This window comes from Pieris brassicae, chromosome 8, assembly GCF_905147105.1.
Source record: "Pieris brassicae chromosome 8, ilPieBrab1.1, whole genome shotgun sequence".
Taxonomy (NCBI): domain Eukaryota; kingdom Metazoa; phylum Arthropoda; class Insecta; order Lepidoptera; family Pieridae; genus Pieris; species Pieris brassicae.
In genome coordinates, this window is record NC_059672.1 from 2,941,710 (window position 1) to 2,961,001 (window position 19,292).

Sequence of the window (19,292 nt, forward strand, 5' to 3'; positions counted from 1 at the left end):
CAATGTCCAGAAAACATTACTATAAGGGCGATAATGTAAGAAAACTTAATAAAAAAAATGCGACAGCAACTGGCAAAGATCCACTTATTCAATTGAAGCAGTTATTGTAATTGGCCGTTAATTGTCTTTCCAATACTGCAGTTTGTTCCATGCTGTGTACAGAGAATGTACGTTGGAAATAAAGTGAAACCATTTTTGGCCTGGTGTCTTAACGACTCGTCAATCCAAAAACATCACAAGGAGCTCATGTCACTTGGTTATAGAAGTCTCTAACTGATACCCATATAGGTTGCAATACAATTAACAAATTAAATAAAACTGTTGTAAAGATGTAGCAGAAATATAAATCTAAAACGTACGAGCATTTTTTAATAACTATATTTGTCCATATCAAAAAGATTGCCTGGAAATAATCGATGAGCGCCCCTTTTCCTACTTATTATTTATTTAATTAAACCATTTTTGTAATTATGTTAAATATAATGCAATGTACAAAACAAAATACTATGTTCTTTTGTTTTACATGGACGCGAACTCAACCTGACCGAGGGGTCTACGAATACTGTTAAAGATTAGAAAATTGATTTTAAAATGAAAATAAAACATGATGACACATTTCAAGTTTAAAAAAAGTGTTTCACTTTTAAAGTACATTGGACGAAGACGAAAATGTTATCGTTTGTTTTACGTATAAGAATGTGTACGTATTGTAACTGATTGAATAGTTTTTAATAAATTCTGGGCGAAAGTAAGGTTGTAGTAGCTTATTTAAATATAATAATAATTAGTATACTAGTTTAACTTTTTTTGATGTGCCAATTTAGGAGCTTGGATGTTAAATGTGTCAAAATTGTACATACCTATGTAATATAAAATGCTTCAACTAATACGTAAGGTAATAAATATTTCATTTATTTAATGAGTTTTATTTAACCTTAATTGTAAACCGGACAGAAAAAAGCACGTAAAATTCGAAGATCTACAGCAATGTAGTGGTCGAAATGATAACATTCTGTAGAAATTATTAAGATTTTAATCTACCCAAAGCCATTCTTAGACTGATTTCTATATTTCGCATCCCACAACCTATTTTCGAACGCCGTCAAATATGTCAACAGTTATACAGAAAAGAAACGGTTAGATTTTTTAAATATAAACGGGCAGGAAGCTCACCTGATGATAAGTGATACCACCGCCCATAGACACTCGCAATGCCAGAAAGCTCGCGAGTGCATTGCCGGTCTATAAACCGTTAATATATAACCGCTATAACCGATAATATTCGCTGGGAGGTATTAATGCATTCGCCGTATAGTTCTGACCTTGTACCTTCAGATTTCCACCTGTTTCGGTCTCTTCAGAATTCTTAAGGCAGTGTCCGGTTAACACCACGAGAGGACTGCCAAAACCAATTGTCGCGGTATTTTGAACACAAGCCCTAAAATTTCTATAGCAATGGGATCATGTCCCTACCTACAAGATGGCAAAAAGTTATCGAACAAAATGGTACTTACATACTTTAGTTAAATGTAAATAAAATATATTAAGCAATGTTGTGAATTTTCTTTAAAAAATCGAAGAAACTTTTGCCCCAACCTATTTTAGGAACTATGCAATATTGAATCTAGCATGATTATATTGCCTCCCAATATTGATTCATGGTTACGTTAAATAAGATTTGTTTCATTAACTATTACTTGTACCGCATCCCTAACTCGGAAGAGCTTTAAACTATATCTTTTATTTACTTTATGTACTCTTGCTGGGATTGGTGAGAAGGGATGCCAAACCACCTGGCTCACTGTTTCTTATTTGAAGTTGCTGAACTATCCATGACTGTTGACATATTTGACGGCGCTCAAGAATAAGTAGTGTCTTGGCCTACGAATTAGACCTCAGTCTTAAAGTAGCTTAAATCTTTATAATTTCTATAGATGACTTCGATATTAAGTAAAAGATATGCTACCTATGAGTATCTAATTTGATTTAATAATCAAATCTTTATTTCTTTTTGGGCAATTACATACTCGTTTTGTATCTCGAATATTTTAGTTAAATTATAAACACTTTCGCTAAAGTATTTGAACGCGTCATATACCTAGACAACACTTAAAATGTTAAGAAAATGATAAACGGCTTAATGTAGAAAGTTGCCAATACTTTTATTGTATTTCGAAGTAATCTCCGTTCCTCTCTACACATCGTCGCATTCGATGGAACCACTGAGAAAAGCGGTGGGCCCATTCTTCCATGGCATTTGCGAACGCTTTCACCGCATCTTCAGGGCCCGTAAAGCGAATAACTCGACTTTTATCTTTAGTTATTGGGAATGAATGAAAGTCGCAGGGCGCTAGGTCAGGACTGTATGGCGGATGACTCATTATCTGGACACCTGCCTTAGTCAAATATTCAACAGTCCGTTTAGCGGAGAGCGCTGAAGCATTGTCGTGGTGAAGGAGGATCGAGGATCTGCTTCGAGGGTGCTGTTGTCAAATTGTTTCCAAGACAACAGGCAAACAGCGATTGACATACCAGTCTGCGTTAACTGTCTTTCCATCTTCTAGCACAACTGACGTGAAATTACCTTTCCGACCAAAGAATGAGGCAATCATCTTTTTTCCTTGACTTCTTCCTTTGCTTACATTAGTTGGCCGATCCTCGAAAGGAAACACCCATTGAGCTGATTGTCTTTTGATTTCGGGTACGTAGCAATATAGCTTCGTAACTTGTGACGATGTCAAATACAGCATTTGAGTCACCGTCGTTGAAGTTATCTAAGATTTGGCGACACCAGTCCATGCGAAGGTGTTTCTGGTCACCGGTTAAACAACGGTACAAAGCTTATCTTCCTCTATCATGCGTCAGACAGCACTGATGTCATCTTCAGTAGTCGCTGTTGAAGGACGTCCTTCACGCGGATCGTCATTGGAATTGCTACGTCCACGCTTAGACTCGTTAAACCAATTGTAAATAGTGGCACAAGATGCGGCTTCATTAAAAAATGCTAATAGCAGCCTATCATAGCTTTTTTGTTGAGTGGCTTACACAACGAAAGTAATAATAAATCATTGACCGAAAATTTTCTCGCGTTAGGTTTATTTTCACGTGTAACAAGAGTTTTAGATTTGCCGCCAATTCACAAAAACAAATGACAAATGAATGCAATATACTACATTAGGTTACCAAATAGTTCTAAAATTGAAATTCAAAAAAAGTTTTCATTAGCAATGTTTCTAACTGGCCAGTTTTAAACTCTTTCAGTGTAACCCACGTACAATAAAATTTATAGTTTTATTAAACCCATACTTATTATAGAACAGAATGGGTTTGATGAGGTTTTAGTTTCTGTTTAGTTTGTCGTTGCTTGTTTAATTTTTCCGTTGCTTACTTTCTAATATAAGACATGTAGTGTATGTGTGTGTACGTGTGCAAAATTTGTGATGCCAAAATTTCTTGTACAATTTTATGAATACACGTTGTGTATAACTTAAAAATAAATAACAAAATTTACTCATTGAAAGGAATCACTTTTTTTACCGGATTAAAGCTATTTAATTATTATATTATATTTCAACAAAAGACAATACTAAAATTTACTCCGTATACAAATTGTATGCATATAAAAATTGTAGATAAAAAATGAAATAAATCAATGGCCCTTCAACCTTTTTTTAGGTCTGGGCCTCAGATTTTTGTATCTGTTTCATGATCATTTGTTAATCGAATAGGCAAGTAGGCCTGGATCAGCCTTCTGTGCGTCGTTTTTTTATCTAAGGCAAGCCGGTTTCCTCACGATGTTTTCCTTCACCGATCGAGCTAATGTTAAATGCGCACATAGAAAGTCCATTGGTGCTCAGCCGGGGACCTACAACCTCAGGGATGAGAGTCGCACGCTGAAGTCACTAGGCCAACACTGCTCTATTAAAAAATTAAACTAAAATTGTAGAAAGAAAGAAAGAAAAACTTTATTTTTCACAATATACAGGATATTTAGGTAAAATGCACTGGCTCCCACACTAGGATTCCCTGTGTTGTGGGCAGCCACTCTCTTCCTTTTAACATATAAACTGTATTTACCTATACAATATCTACATAACATAAATTTATATTTCTATTTAGATGGAGAGAATTAAATCATTTAAATCATGCCAAATATAACCAAACATATAAGTTACTGAAATATGAAGCTAACCGCCAATGCCAAAGTGCGGCCTCCCGCAAAGATCAGGTAACTCAACAGACAAATTATCAATTTATATATTTTTTAAAGAAAAATAAATAAATATTTCATGAAAAAGAAAATTTATACGATTGCAATCATAATACTCATCTTCCTTAATATTGCACTGACTACAGTATTGCAAAGTAAAAAATCTAAATGATATAAATTCATTTGTCTACCTCTATATAAATCCTTCTCTGTGTTTTATTCGCAATTATTAGCGCAGTATTGAAGCACAAACGACTCAGTCTTTATCCTGACGCTCAGCAGAATGGTCTTCACTAATAAGGTTGTCTTAATAACTGGTGCTAGCAGCGGCATTGGTGCTTCTTGTGCTCTTCGATTTGCTGCATTAAATGCCAACTTAGCTTTAGTCGGTAGGAACGTGAAAAATCTTAACAACGTTGCTGGTAAATGTGAAGAATTAAAAGGAAATAGACCCCTTACAATTAAAGCTGATATTAGCATAGATGAAGATGTCCAACGGATTATTGTAGATACAATAAATCGCTATGGAAAGCTAGATGTACTTGTTAACAACGCCGGAATTCTCATCATGTCAGGTATTACAGGCGATATAAAGAACTTCGACAAAATGATAGCAACAAACATCCGTGGGACATATCTACTCACTCAGAAGGCAGTACCTTATTTGCTGGAAACCAAAGGTAACATTGTAAACGTATCAAGCGTCGTCTCTATGAAGCCTGTACCCGGTATGATGGCATATTCCATGACGAAGGGAGCCATGGATATATTCACCAAGTGCACAGCTTTGGAACTTGGCCCGAAAGGTGTGAGAGTGAATATGGTAAATCCAGGACCAGTTAATACGAACCTGTTCACTGCTAACTCGCTCAGCCCCGATCAGAAAGAGCAATTCCTTGAAAAAATAAGTGAACTTTTACCTTTAAAGAAACTTGTAAAATCCGATGATGTGGCCAAGCTCATTTCGTTTTTGGCCAGTGAAGATGCCAACTGTATCACGGGATCGAGTCATATAATTGACTGTGGAGTAATGCTAGGGGATCCATATGCCTAATTTAGAAACAAAGTGTGTTTCGTTTGTTGCACGAATAGACCGTTGAAACACAGGAAGTTAAATGAGATGTAGTAAACGTCGCATCATACATACAATCCGCTGACTCTGCGACCCACATTGTGTCATAAAACCCATAATTTATTATTTGGCATATAAAAATGTTATGTATTTCATACCTCAAATAAATAAATAATTTTCTTGTAACATTTATCTGTTGATAAATATACATACATTAATACGATTATAAATGTTATTCTATTAAACAAGAGAACCGAAATACTTCAGTCAGACAATAGAAGACAAAATGTTTTGAATGTCCTCTCAAATAACAAATGTAGGCCCGAGATAGAAACATCCCGCGGTCTGCAATCGCTAACATTAAGATAAAACCCACAATTCTTGAAGTATTTTCTCCGAATTCCGTTCTTTTGGAGGTGTGAAATGTGTGGAGCCTTATCGCAACCTCCCTTCAGGACCAATTTAATGTTATCTCCCGTTAATTTTCACCCATAATTTCGCCTCATTATTTAAACCGGCTTTCTTCGCTTGAATATTTTTGACGTTGATTGAATTAATTTATGAATTGTGAAAGTGTTTTGGGAAATAAATATTTTTTTCTAGAGATATTTATCAAAATATATTCGTAGTAATTGTATTAAACTTTGGTTAAATTTTGATTTTAAGTAATTTAGTGATTAAAAAGAATAAACGTTCATTTATTATTATTCTTTATCGAAAAAATTAATCATAAAGATGAACAACACAGCATGTATAACACGCCTACGTATAGGTACATTGTAAAATAATAATCTAAAACTCAATATAATGCTTTAAACATATTTTTCAAAGAACTATATAATTCAATATATATTTTAATTATATTAAACGAAATATTCCCCAATTCGCTGACTTATCTTGAACGCTTGCCAGGTTCCCAATATATTGGACATCCTAGGCCCAAGAGACTGAAAAGTGCGTGGTTACAAAAATTCTTGTTCGATGTATAAAAACTGTCTTTAATACGATTCAATAAGGTTCAAAACGAATTGCGTTAAAAACAACTTGGTAAGAACGAACTATCAACGTTTATATCCGCCGGACCATACATCGTTTTACGAGTAATTTGTGTGGAGCGTGTTAAGAATAATACAACACTTGTCAAATATTGCATCTGGGTCTGATTTTCATATGAAAATCGACTGTTGACAGTTTAGATTAGAATCTAAATTGTATTCTCGAATAAAAATGGCCAGTATTTATATGAGATTGTTTATCTAAGAGCTTAAATTTCCGATTAAATTATTAAAACCATAATTTTTATTTATTTACACTTCGTTACGTTTATAGAAAAACAAAGTATATTAATATGATACGGTACGGCCTTATCAATATTAAGCGATCTCATCCAGGCAAGCCTAGTAAGGAAAAAAACTTGGGTAAAGTGCATAACCAAATCTTATATAAAACATATTATAGAATCACCAGCCTTAATCTTAAATTATACAAAACAAATTAATGAAATAAACTAAAAACTAAACAGCTAATCTCACGTATGAATAAATTCCGATGCAATACAAAAGAATAACAAATACATGTAATGCATTGTCTTTTGTTAACATAGCTTTTACACAATGAAAAAAAAACACATTTTTTACTGGATTGAAGCTATGTATTATTATAAGCTTAGAATTATTTTTCATTTTTTTCCGCGTCATTTACAGCGTGCACGGTCACGGTGACAAATCATATCTATAAGTTTATAATAATACAAAGCTTTAATAAAACAAAGTGTTTTTTTTTTTCAAATACAAGTATTAACAAACTCACGATTGTGAAGGATGGTTAAGAAATGTTTATATTGAAGATATTGGGAAACTATGAACATCAGTATTAATGTTTAATCAATAAAATCTTCTTTTAATGTGGACATTTTTTATGAGGAACCAGCTGCCCACTAAAGTATTTTCGAACCAATCCGACTTAAGGTCCTTCTATAAAAGATCGTACTAATTGCGAGCCTTCTGGCAATGTGTGTCCTGCCCGCATGCCTCATGTTACAAAAAAAAACCGTTAAGATAAAAATCGTGAAGGCCTGAACCAAAAAATCAACATCCTATTGCGGATCACGTCTGTTAAAGAATCTTCGGAACAAGCAGTGGCATCTCTTATAGAATATTGTTTGACTTATTGTTCAAACTTTAATAAATATGTAGGTATACGTTTTAAAAATATTACATTAATTCAATTTAAAAAATTGCATTTTCATTTGTAACAGAACTTATGGCTGGACTACCTAACCTACCTAAGTTTTGTGTTTTACTCACGTATAAACCTAAAAGCAATTATAAATCATTTTGCAATGAGGAAATTTAAATAAGAATACAATTGAAGAAAAAATTAATTAGTATAATATTAAGATTTATGTTCATTAAATTAAAATATTTCTAATAGTAGCCTAGTCATTAAGCATTATTATGAGTTATAATCGTATTAATAAATATTTATAAACTTTATTTGAATCTTCACAATTGCATTTACTGGTTAACGCGCTGCATATTCACAATCTTTTTGAGAAGCCTCTCGTATATGTCTTGTGGTAACAGCCTTCCACCCCGGACAGAACATTTTTTTTTTTAGAACAAGAGGCAAATTGGCATTAGGATCACCTTGTGCTTAGTGATACCGCTGCCCATGGATACTCTCAATGCCAGAGGGCTCGCGAGTTGCGTTACCGGCCTTTTAATAATTAGTACGCCTTTTTCTTGAAGGACCCTAAGTCGGATTGTTTCTGAACTACTCCAGTCGGCAGCTGGTTCTAACAAAACAATCAGTTGTGGAACGATGGACGTCAAGGTGATGCGGGTGGTATTTTGTATTTTTGACGTCCGATGATGAAGCTCAGCTGCAGGTATTACTCCGAACAACTCCTTTGAACACTCTCCACAACTTCTCTATGCAACGCCAACGCAACGAGGGAATGGTCGTGGACGATAATGAGATTATTGAGATTGAAAATATACGATATATATAAGATAACTATGACTAAATTAAAATAATAAGCACAATAAAATTAAAGTGATTGTGGGTGTTACAATGTGGGTTTTTCACACACGTTTATTTACACCCTGTAAATAAATGAAAGTCTACCTCAAACGGCAAATTTTCTGGTACATCAGTATTACATGCATCTGTTGTTGTTATTGTGTTGTTCTTAATCAAATGAAAGCATCCTTTTGATTGTGATTGGACAAATATTTAAGACGTATTAAGTCGCGATTCAACTGTCAACACATAATGCACTAGAGAAGCTGTTGAGTCAGCAATATTTTTTCAACTATAAGATAAAATAAATTACACATGTGTCAAGGATAAGTTTAATAACTATTCAGATTTCACTTGAACAGTTTGTATAATAGAGCTTACTTGGTTGTTCTTATCAGTAAAATATTATGTGTATGTGAGTAGGTGTAAGTAGTTTTTTAGATATTGTTTTATAACAATAAATCAGATCTAAGTGCCCTGTCTTATTAATTCGCTTCCTTTCAAAGTGGTGAAGACTTCTTCAAGCCCTTAATTATCTTGGTGACTCTGCCCGATAGCCTTAAGATAATCCCACAACCTTGAACCTTTCATCCTACTCGTTCGGCTCCGTCTGTTACAGTAGGTCTCTTGGTGCAAACATCCCATACTTGTTTATACATTATATACATACACTATTTTTATACATCTGTAGGGCTTAGGGTTACGTTCTCATATATGTATTCAGTTTTCTAGTGCAGCTTGGCTTATAAACTACGTATATGTAGTTACAATACAGATACTCTTGAATACATTTAAATTTAAATACATATTTCACAGTCTACTAGCTCGCAAGTCGTACAATCACCAAAATTCTTCTAGGATTCCGAAGCCCTATTGGAGGTTACATTTTAGACATCTTAGTTAAATACAACAGAGGCATTTACGTATAAATAAAAGAAAACAATTGTTTTTCTACAATATCAAGTAGTAACTTTTCAATAAATACAAAATTGTTACTACGTATTTACGAGCGAACCGGAAGTAACAACAGGACGAATATTTCACTGAGAATGGTGTAAGTAATAAAAAAGATCTCGGGCAATCATATTTTATCGGGAAGGCTATTTTGCGCAGGCGGATACGGTTGGAAATATCTCAATTTCCATCGTCCAACATAAAACGACGTGTTAACATAAATATATTGGATTTGGTCTATCTTTGTCTGATTGGAAGTCTTTTGAGTTATGTTTAATAAACAAATCAATAACGGCCATCGAAATTTATGATTGATTCAGTAGTCTAAATGTAAGTCTCAATTTTGTTTTTGCTCTCTCTCTCTCTCATCTGCTTGAAGATATAAGAATCTAAATAGTTGTAGATTTCTTTGAATCTTGTTACTGAGTTGCTAGTAGGTAGATAACTTTAATATTTTGCTTAAGTTCTCACTTCCTTGTATTTGGGAAAATATTGAACTGCTGATCGATTTTTGTTTAGAGGTTAACCTTTTTTTTTTGTTTTTTACCCCATACCTCCATTTAGTACAGCTATCTCTACGACTTAACATATATATTGTTAATTTATTCAATAAAACTTTGTTTTTATATGGGTTTTCACATAATATAGAGGTCGTGGCTTGCTTGCTATTGAATACAAAGTTTGCCGCCACCATTTTTTATTACTACTGTATAAGTGACATATCGCTCAGGAAAGATCCCATTGCAAAAATATCGTGATATAAAAATTACTTTCCCATAATTTTTACGTCCTTTTATTTCATTGTTTTGGGCCCAACACGGCAACGACGACTCATAAAAGTAAAGATATGGACCAACACATTTTCTTCGAACGATAGTAAGCAATTTCGCAAAATGTTTGCTTTTTTACTTACTAAAATTTACAGATATTTACGAACTTGCCTGAAATAGTTCATAGGCAAGATAGCAAAAAATCGATGACAGAAACCCCGTCTCACGAAACTCATTAACATTTCTGTGTTTTGTTGCTTATTTTGGGTCATTTGAAAATTTAAAGGCAATTTCTTTTTTTAAAGAAATCAATTAGTTTTTATTTTAATAATGAATTTATAATGATCGTAGGCAAGTATATATGTGGTCCGATGTGCGTAAAGTCCTGGCTAATTAACTCAGTCTAGCTCCTTAGAAGCTCAGAAGTTTCCTGGGCACTTCACAGGCTTCACGGAGACACCTCACTGCCCCAAAGATGTCTGCTCGTTGGAACGCCACAGCCACGCATTTCAAGACTACGTGTGTCGGTCCTCTATGCTGAAACAGCAGTAGTCGAGGTTTTTAATGTACTCAATTTCAACACTGATACACTGCTAACATAGTCTTCAAAGCTAGAAGCAAAAATAGATGAATGTTAAAACAACGACAATATTCTTATAATATAATGTTGCCAGTAAACATCACGTTTACCTTATAAATTTTGTGGCTCTTTATTATGTTCACATTATCTCGGAATTTCGCGAAACGTGACCGTACTAGAGGCAGGTAGCAAAGGCTATAATTCAATCAAAAGCGGCTTAAATAGCCTTTCGTCGTGTTTACCAAACACGTACCCTTATCATACTGTCTTAATTATTAATTTTGAACGCCATTTTAGTTCATATGACTGAGGTATTAAGGACATTTATTTGAGCTAGTTAACAAATATTAATTATGAGGGCGTACATTATTTTTATGGGGTTTTTAAGTGTTCACTGCAGAGACGAGGAAAAGATAATGAAGGGTGAGTATTGACAATTATATTATGATCTTTGTCGGTATTAAATATAAGAAATATGTTCAAAATCGAAGCCTAATTTATTCAGATGTTTTGTTAGTTAAATGAGCCGCTAGTTGTTCCTTGTTTGCTTCGAATATGTATGTGATGTTATAGACATTTATTTTAATGGAACGTCAGTTTGTAAATGAGATTTCATTGATTCTACCACTACGTTTAGTGACTGTCTATCCGTCTGGACAGCTTAATAATTAATGTTTAAGTATATTAGCTGTAAAATGTTTTCTAAAGTATGCGACATTATAAACGATTTCCATTAAAAATCCTTTGATTGTTTTAAGTTTTTTCGTACCAAATAGACAAGCCAAGCCAATCTACAAGCCAAGTTTCATACCGATTTTTACGGGATTTTTTAAAAATAATGTAGTGTTTCGTCTACAATTTCCAAGTTTGTACCGTTATTTTATTGTTGATAAATTATGTTCAATCGTTTTTAACAATCCGAAGAAGAAAAAAACAATTTAATTTACTTTAACTTGTATTGAAAAAAGCTAATTATGATTATTATTATAATCACTTTAGCATATTGCATATAAGGGTTTAAAACACCGCAAATAGTTACCACCATCACCTCCTAATAGATACATCGAGTCATATATATAACTTCACATTTAGTATTTTGTAGCTTGTTACTGGCCCAACGAAGTATTCGAACCATGTTTCGGTGGATGCGCCGAGATCTCGTGTGACAACCCTCGAAACCACTTACGACCCTGCTACCCTTACTGCGAGCCTGGTTGTATCTGCGAAGAGCCTTACGTGAGGGATGACCGTACCCACCAATGTGTTCTACCACACGATTGTTCACCGTGAGTTCATATGTGTGAACTGAATAAATATTGTATAGTAGACACGATTTTAGGAAGTATTACACAAAATTTTGTTGCAACTTTTGCTGTAAATGGGTTGAATGATCCCCACACCTTTAAAGGCCAATAGTGACGGTGACATCACATGGTAGTATACAGACAAGGCTACGAAGTAACCTTGTTCAGCCTCGGGCGATTGCTGGTGGCACCGCGTGGTACCCACTCAGGGTATGCACCATAGCAAGTTCCACATAACCCTCCAACACAAGCCATGACGTGACGGGAATATCAAAATTCAATAGAAAAAAATATGTTTTATTTCAGAACTCAAATGGGTATACCAGTGCCAACAAGGCGATCTGGTAAATCTTCTATGAAATATAGCAGATCTCAGTCTCAAAGACGACAAGGTAGAGGCGATGAAATGGAATTAAACGAGACTGAAGCTCCACATCCTGATGAGAAACAAAAACCTGATGTATCCAGGATGGGGAATTACTTTAACATCGTGATTGCACCTCCACCAATCAGGGCATTGCAGCCGAGGAAATTAGTACCGGGAGACGCATTTCGATTGGCTACCAAAACTATATAAATGTCCAAATATAATTTAAAATACATAGTGAATCTTATCTTTGTATTTCATTCTCATCAACAAGCTTTACATCGTAAAATATTGTTTATTTTATTTTCCAAAACTATAAAAAAAAGTTTTATACGATTTATGCTTTAACTTCCGTTGGTTTTTCTCCTTTAATAAACACATTGCAGTTAGCTACAGTAATCACAAACACGCTACCAGTTTGTGATAAGCAAGTAACATGAGGAAGCTGCTTTTCTTTGCCCTTTTATTTTGTAAGTTCTAATTTTAAAAAACGATTCCACGATACGAAATATTTATTTTCAAATTGAACTTAACCTGACAAACTAATTACAGATGACGTTATAGATGCGAATAGACTAAGCTATGATTACGATGACATAGACAATAGTAAACGACATTCATTCATAGACGATAGACGAAATTGGAGAAAGAAAGCACTTTTAAAATCTTTTGATCAAGATCATAAGGACTGGGATGAAAGACGAAGATATGAAGAAAGTCCTAGATATCTGGATGATACAGATGACAAGGCCGGTTTAAACAGAAAGGAATATGATAGTTTTGGTTATGGAATTGGTAAACAATTAGAGGATACAGATAAAGCAAGATATAGGAGTACTGAAATTGGTCACTTACAAACGTAATATGTTTTTTTTTTAATACTATTAAAGTCTAAATTTATAAAAATATTAATGATATCACATTGACAGAGACAAGGAGATAGAAAGGAAGCCATATTCAATGAATTGTGAAAGACCTCACGAACGGTGAGTAGTTTATACATGATATATTTGTATGGCAATTAAGGTTTACAATAATTTACCCAAAGAATTAAAAGATCTTTAAGAGTGGACCTGGTGTATTACTTTTGGAAAAAATGTATTATTCAATAAATGATTATTTGCGTGAGACACTATAGTTGATATAAATTTAATGATATGGTAGGTACGATAAAAATAATATGAGATTTGACAAATTCATATGACTAGTAACGTAAAATTTAAAACTCCTTTAAAGACAAATTTGCGCGCCATTGTGTGTGGCAGAATATGCGAAATTACTATTGTACCACATTTTTGTACCATATCCTTGCAATAAATTATTATTACAAAAATCAGTAAATTCAAGTAAATTTTCTTTCTTTAAAACTAGGAGTTGATCGGTCTTTTTATATTATTTTATGGATTTGATTGGATCAAATTAAAAATCTCTTTCGACTTAACGACTTTCACTTTACATTTATTTTGTTACTCACTTTTTTAATTTATATTGTAACACATATAGGTACGAGGCATGTTTTTCTGGTTGCGCTGCTATAACCTGTGACAATCCACGAGAAAGACTCCGGCCTTGCTATCCGTTCTGTGAGTCCGGATGTATCTGTACACAACCATATGTACGCGATGATAGAACTCACAAATGTGTCCTACCTGAGGACTGCACTAAGTACGTAAAATTATATTCAGAATATGGTACATTTCCGTTGAAAAAAGTGAAAATTTTAAACCGCCACTTTATGAGATCGAACTCAGAATAGTAAGAGCCATGAGACGAACTCCACCTCACATCTTGATTCTATAGCTTCCATTTTAAGTAAAGAATCTGGGGATTACGTGAAAATGAGCTTTAATTATTATGGAATCTTTTTTTCAGGGGCTTGAAAGGCATACCAGACTTGGGTGATGATGTGTAAAAATAAATGAAATAAATAAGAGATCAAAAAATACTTTTTATTTTAGTGAATAGTACTTAAAGTAAAATGGCATAGTAGAAAATGTAGTTTCCATTCAAAACCACTCAGAAAAATTGTTTTTTACTGCAGCTGTACTGAAACTATTGTTTAGTAATCTGCAACAAGTAACAAAACTTTCATTGTGCACGTCACTCTACCATGTTGACGGGCTCACAAACCGTATTCGATATTCAACATTTTTAATTCTATTTTAGATTTGATATTTGCATATAATGTCAAAGAAAAGAGGATTTAGTTTATTATTCTTGTGGTTAAATTGTGTAACGTGTGAAGGCCAATATGGTAAGTACAAAGTGTTACTTGACTTAACGTCCTCTACTTCTCATCTCATTAACAATCCTAAGCAACGTCTATTATGCTGTAATTAAAACTATATGTGTTGTCAAACATTAGTAAAATAATAGTTGTGTATAATTTAATACTTCACTATAGTAATAAGTGTGTCAAATGAAAGAGAATAACTGCCCACGACACAGGGAATTCTAGTGCACTTTCTCGTTTTATTGTACATCTATTTTATTACGTGTAGGTGTTATGTCGCGCGGCGTTACGTTAGAAAGCCACAACAAATTTTATCAAAATGTTTACAAATTACAGGCACTTACATGAATCGAATAATTCTTAACATTAAAATAGACTCAGTTGTGTCATTAAAAATTAGGCATTGTGTGTCACTGGAATTTAATTGGTGAACGTAATTTAATACAAATTACATGCTTCATTAAACTTTCTTTCTCAAACGAACAGTTGCTATTCAGTTAATTTTAGATTTATTAGTAAGGATAATCAAATATATAGTATTTACAATTTCCTTAACCTACATAGTAATAATAAAATTATATTATATTTGAAAAGTTTGATCCCTGTCGCAGTGTTCCTTAACTTAATTAACAGTTTTTCTTAGATGGTTCACCATTTCCTAAATTTTGGTTGACTTAATTTTCATGTTACCTAGAATGTGGTGAGCACGGAAGGTTTGAATATTGCATTGACGAAATTCCCGGATGTGTCATAGGATGTCACTGTCATCCTGGATATTATTTTGATACAGATACTAAAATATGTGAACCTAGGTATACTTTATGATTACTTGTAAATAATTATTTATGTTGTTGGTATATGTTGAATACATTTTTCTTTTGCAGCGTAAAACTAACTCAAAATTATCGAAGACGTTATAATATAGAACCCACGCAGACGGATATAGAATACGTAACAATGGGAGTAACTGAACTCACACCAGTCACAAGAATGGACCCAATTAATAACCAAGTTGATGAAATAACAAAAACTGCCGATGATTTGGGTGACTGGTTATACAATCAATTCTTTAAAACAATTGAAAACGAAGTAATTAATAATACGAAGGAAGCTGTTCCCACTCGCCGTAACGGTGGGACACCTATTAAAAATATGGACTTAAGAAGATCGTCTACGAAAAGGAATAAAAAATTAAAACAAAAGCGCAGGAAATCAAGTTTGCGGCGTAAATTACTCCGAATCACTGCAGACGATAGTGCTTTCGATACTTCTGAGGAACGACACTCGGACTCCAGCGACTCCAGTAGTTCTGAAGAAAGTGACTCATCTTTCGAAATTGAACATAAGGAAGACAAACACAAAGATGACAAAGAGCATGGACACAAAAAAATAGTTATTATAAATAAGAAACCAAGACCGCCGTTGCCATCCTTTATATTCTTGCCAAATATGGACACTCCATTCTATCCTCCAATTGGACTTCCACCACCACCTATTATGCCTATGTATCCCCTTGTACCTGTACCGCCAATGCCTGTCTTTCCTTGTCCTGGTAAGTTTTTTGATACTAACAAAATAAAAGTTATCAAGAAATGTTTCGTCAATGCAATCATATATTTCAGAACAAGATGGTAGTAGTGCTACATCGCCTACTAGGGCTCCGACGATCACTACCGCGAAAGAAAGTACAATAGAGAAAGCAACAACACACATATCCGATCACGGAACAACTGAAGTTAAATTAGGTACTTCTGAGATTCCTATAAAAGACACAACAGCAGAGCCAGCAACAGAAGCTGCCGCTAAAACACCTCAAGATCCAGCAAAACCGTAAGAAAACTTTAATTCGCGGATTCATCTGGGAAAATTGGTGACTTCACTATCGCTTGTAGTAATAAAACATATTAATAAAACGTATACAAAATTTAAATAAAAAAAACATTTTCAGAGAAAGAGCAGGATACTATAGACAAAGAAAAAAACCAAAGCCAAGTTTTCAAAGTAGGCCTTTCATGGGGTAAGAATACTGTTAACCATAATAATTATTATTCCAAAAAAACTATGATGTAATTTGTATTTTAAACATTTCACTGTAACATTTTTGTTTTCAGTGTAAATAACAGAAAACCAATGCAACCTTACCGGCAAAAGATGGTAAGTTCTTTTATTTTTTTACATAGATAAAGAAAAATGTGTATATTTTTTTCCCTTAGGAATAAATATGATTAGACATCGATTCTTCCTTACAACTATTTTATTGTGTCTAATAATCGATAGCCTTTTGTATTCAACCAAAGCTAGCGATAAGCAGACTGTGACTAATCTAGTATTAGATTAGTAATAATTAAGTTAAAAAATGGTTTTACAGAAGTCACGGCAACAGGTAAACAATGCAGATATGTTGAGGGCTCCCTATGGACCCCAAAATGCCAATGATGACGAAATTGTTGAAACACCGTTCGCAGAAGAAAACATGTATGACGAAACCCTGAATAACGAAATCCAGTCGAACCCACAACGCTATGCAGCAAAGGCAGATAATGTCGATTTTAAGTACATCAGTGAACTTATTCACCACATTGACCTTAACAAATCACGTGACTTGCCTCCTATTGAGTATAATTCTAAGGAAGAAGAATTAGAATTTTATAAGCCACGAAAGGCACATAAAATGAGGAAACCAGGTCTTAATCCACCTATTGGAACAAGAAGACTAAACTCCGATGACTCCTACTATACAAACCTCGGACGACAAATCGCATCTATCATACGTAATGTTGATTCACAAAATCAGGTTGACATCGAAATAGAGCCATCGGGACAAAATAACGATAAAAGTCTCTTCATTAACGATAACTCGCATAGATCATTTTGGGAACGCTCCGTAAGATCACCTTTAAAATATTTAAAATCAAATAAAAATAAATATGACTACTTAAAGAAAAGTAATGAAGTTCTATTTAATATAGAGAACAAAGTGTCTATAGTTGCATCTACAGCACCAACGCTATCTTTGCAAGAGATTGAAAACATCGTCAACATTATGGAGAAAGCACAAAGCAAAATGGTACAAAAACGAAGAGACTTAAATAAGTATAAGCCATCTAATGATAACCTTAACTTCAAACTTTGGCCGTCGGAAAATCAATTACAGAATCACGATAATGCAATGATGAAACCATTACATGCACCTAATTTACAAAACAATGTAGCTGTTGGTAATGATAAGATGCCAGAACTTAAAGCTCTCAGTATGCATAATATACAGAGAGTCACTGCTTTACTAACATCAAAAAGAGACAACCGAACGTTTAATCAAAACATTGGCAGGAGTCCTGCAAAAGATTTTACCATTAATCCACAGATAAATTTACCACCACCACTAATTGCACCAAATAGTTATAATCTTCAGAAATCAATTCAACCTTTAAATTACTATCATAATAATGTATATCGAGGAATAAACAAATATTTTCAAGATCGAAACTTGACGCCTGAAGATGATGGATCACATCTTCCCAAAAAAAGCCTAGGGCAGTTAATAAATAAGCCGTCATACTTTCATCAGGAAATAAATCATTTCGATTATTTCGAATAACTTGAGGCAAAGAAAATCTTAGATCTTTGTAAAATCAAAATGTTTTATTAGTCGTTTTTATGTATAGTACAATATTCTTATAAACGTTTTAGATAAATACTATTAGAGTAACAGTATATAAAATAATTTATAAAAAAATAAAGGTTAATTTGTAATATATTAGCATTACTACCCCACCAGCAGAACATATATTAAAAAGCCTATTATTTTAAAACAATACTTTTTAATAAGACAAACATTTGTACTATCGAAAATATCTAACAGTACATCTATCGAGTAATATCTATCCGCGAACAAAAAGTCTTTCTAGGCATTTTGAGAAAAACATATTAAATCAAATAATGAGAACAAAATCCCAATTAACATTTTTTATTTACAATATATATATACAGCAGAATTTCACGGCCTTAATTATCAATATAATATCTTTTCAATTCTCGCCGGCATTGGAAAAATTCGTTCGAATAAATTTTTTTATAAAAATATTGATGAAAATACTCTAAAAGCTGCCGCAAAAGATTGCCGAGTCACGGTTTATGCATTGCCGATTCCAATATGCATTTTTGCTATCTCACTAATATAACAGACATATTCAATCAATTCGATAGCGTTGTAACATACCAATTCTCAACCCTAAGGTACGTGGATAACCCTGGGTTTACAATTGTTTTTTTTTTCATAGTCGCCAATTAACACTTACTTCTATAGTAAGAACTTAAACATCTGTTTTTCTTATATGTTAATTTTCAATTATCATAAGTAACTTTAACGTATGAAGAAGCAAGATGATTACATCTTGCTTCTTACAACAACGCAATCTTTGTTAGCAACCATTAGGTTGCTAACAAAGATTTTGATATAAAAACCTTGGCGATTAAGGACTAATGGAGAGCTTATTGCCAGCTCTTCTCGTCCGTTCAGTTTGATAACTGGTACATTGAGTTACATGAACAAATGATATGATGATCATGATTCATTGACACACGGTCAGAATCTTACCCTAAGACCAAAATCGTCTACTTATTGTATTAGCCACAGAAGGCTGTTCCCATACTTGCTATTCTATTTCAAATAAATATATAACCTAACCTATATGGTTATTGGTGTAAATAAAAAATATACATAAAGACCGTGTTGTTGTATGGTTGCAAAACCTTAATAAGTTATCAAGTTATCAAGA

The 19,292-nt window shown here is 33.6% G+C and overlaps 3 protein-coding genes across 5 annotated transcripts; all 3 read left to right on the forward strand.

Annotated features, from left to right (window-relative positions):
• The first annotated feature begins 4,456 nt into the window (after nucleotides 1–4,456).
• On the forward strand, nucleotides 4,457–6,523 carry LOC123713721 (glucose 1-dehydrogenase-like). The gene has a single exon (XM_045667543.1). The coding sequence runs from the start codon at nucleotides 4,494–4,496 to the stop codon at nucleotides 5,262–5,264; it is 771 nt and encodes a 256-aa protein (XP_045523499.1). The 5' UTR covers nucleotides 4,457–4,493; the 3' UTR covers nucleotides 5,265–6,523.
• A 5,991-nt stretch (nucleotides 6,524–12,514) lies between these two features.
• On the forward strand, nucleotides 12,515–14,269 carry LOC123713493. Its single transcript, XM_045667185.1, has 5 exons — nucleotides 12,515–12,751; nucleotides 12,834–13,140; nucleotides 13,211–13,267; nucleotides 13,785–13,946; nucleotides 14,154–14,269. Exons 1-5 carry the CDS (start codon nucleotides 12,718–12,720, stop codon nucleotides 14,191–14,193), a joined length of 600 nt encoding a protein of 199 aa, XP_045523141.1. The 5' UTR covers nucleotides 12,515–12,717; the 3' UTR covers nucleotides 14,194–14,269.
• Nucleotides 14,270–14,402: 133 nt separating this feature from the next.
• LOC123713492 (cyclin-dependent kinase 12-like) lies at nucleotides 14,403–18,486 on the forward strand. 3 transcript variants are annotated; one of them, XM_045667182.1, is made up of 7 exons: nucleotides 14,403–14,535; nucleotides 15,209–15,326; nucleotides 15,399–16,066; nucleotides 16,137–16,344; nucleotides 16,463–16,531; nucleotides 16,626–16,668; nucleotides 16,883–18,486. In XM_045667182.1, the coding sequence occupies exons 1-7, from the start codon at nucleotides 14,466–14,468 to the stop codon at nucleotides 18,110–18,112; spliced, it is 2,406 nt and encodes an 801-aa protein (XP_045523138.1). In that variant the 5' UTR covers nucleotides 14,403–14,465; the 3' UTR covers nucleotides 18,113–18,486. The 3 variants fall into 3 exon arrangements, with proteins under 3 accessions (XP_045523138.1, XP_045523139.1, XP_045523140.1); XM_045667183.1 differs by having other exon boundaries at nucleotides 15,399–15,559; XM_045667184.1 differs by lacking the exons at nucleotides 16,463–16,531; nucleotides 16,626–16,668; nucleotides 16,883–18,486 and having other exon boundaries at nucleotides 16,137–16,453.
• Nucleotides 18,487–19,292: the final 806 nt, after the last annotated feature.

Excerpts from the sequence above, each read along its gene's own strand:
- LOC123713721 (XM_045667543.1), top strand. The coding sequence starts at position 4,494 with ATGGTCTTCACTAATAAGGTTGTCTTAATAACTGGTGCTAGCAGCGGC.
- LOC123713492 (XM_045667182.1), top strand. The coding sequence starts at position 14,466 with ATGTCAAAGAAAAGAGGATTTAGTTTATTATTCTTGTGGTTAAATTGT. Across the intron at positions 15,327-15,398 it reads ACTAAAATATGTGAACCTAG|CGTAAAACTAACTCAAAATT; the intron begins GTATACTTTATG and ends TTTCTTTTGCAG. Across the intron at positions 16,067-16,136 it reads GCCTGTCTTTCCTTGTCCTG|AACAAGATGGTAGTAGTGCT; the intron begins GTAAGTTTTTTG and ends CATATATTTCAG.
- LOC123713493 (XM_045667185.1), top strand. The coding sequence starts at position 12,718 with ATGAGGAAGCTGCTTTTCTTTGCCCTTTTATTTT. Across the intron at positions 12,752-12,833 it reads TTTCTTTGCCCTTTTATTTT|ATGACGTTATAGATGCGAAT; the intron begins GTAAGTTCTAAT and ends AACTAATTACAG. Across the intron at positions 13,268-13,784 it reads TGTGAAAGACCTCACGAACG|GTACGAGGCATGTTTTTCTG; the intron begins GTGAGTAGTTTA and ends TAACACATATAG.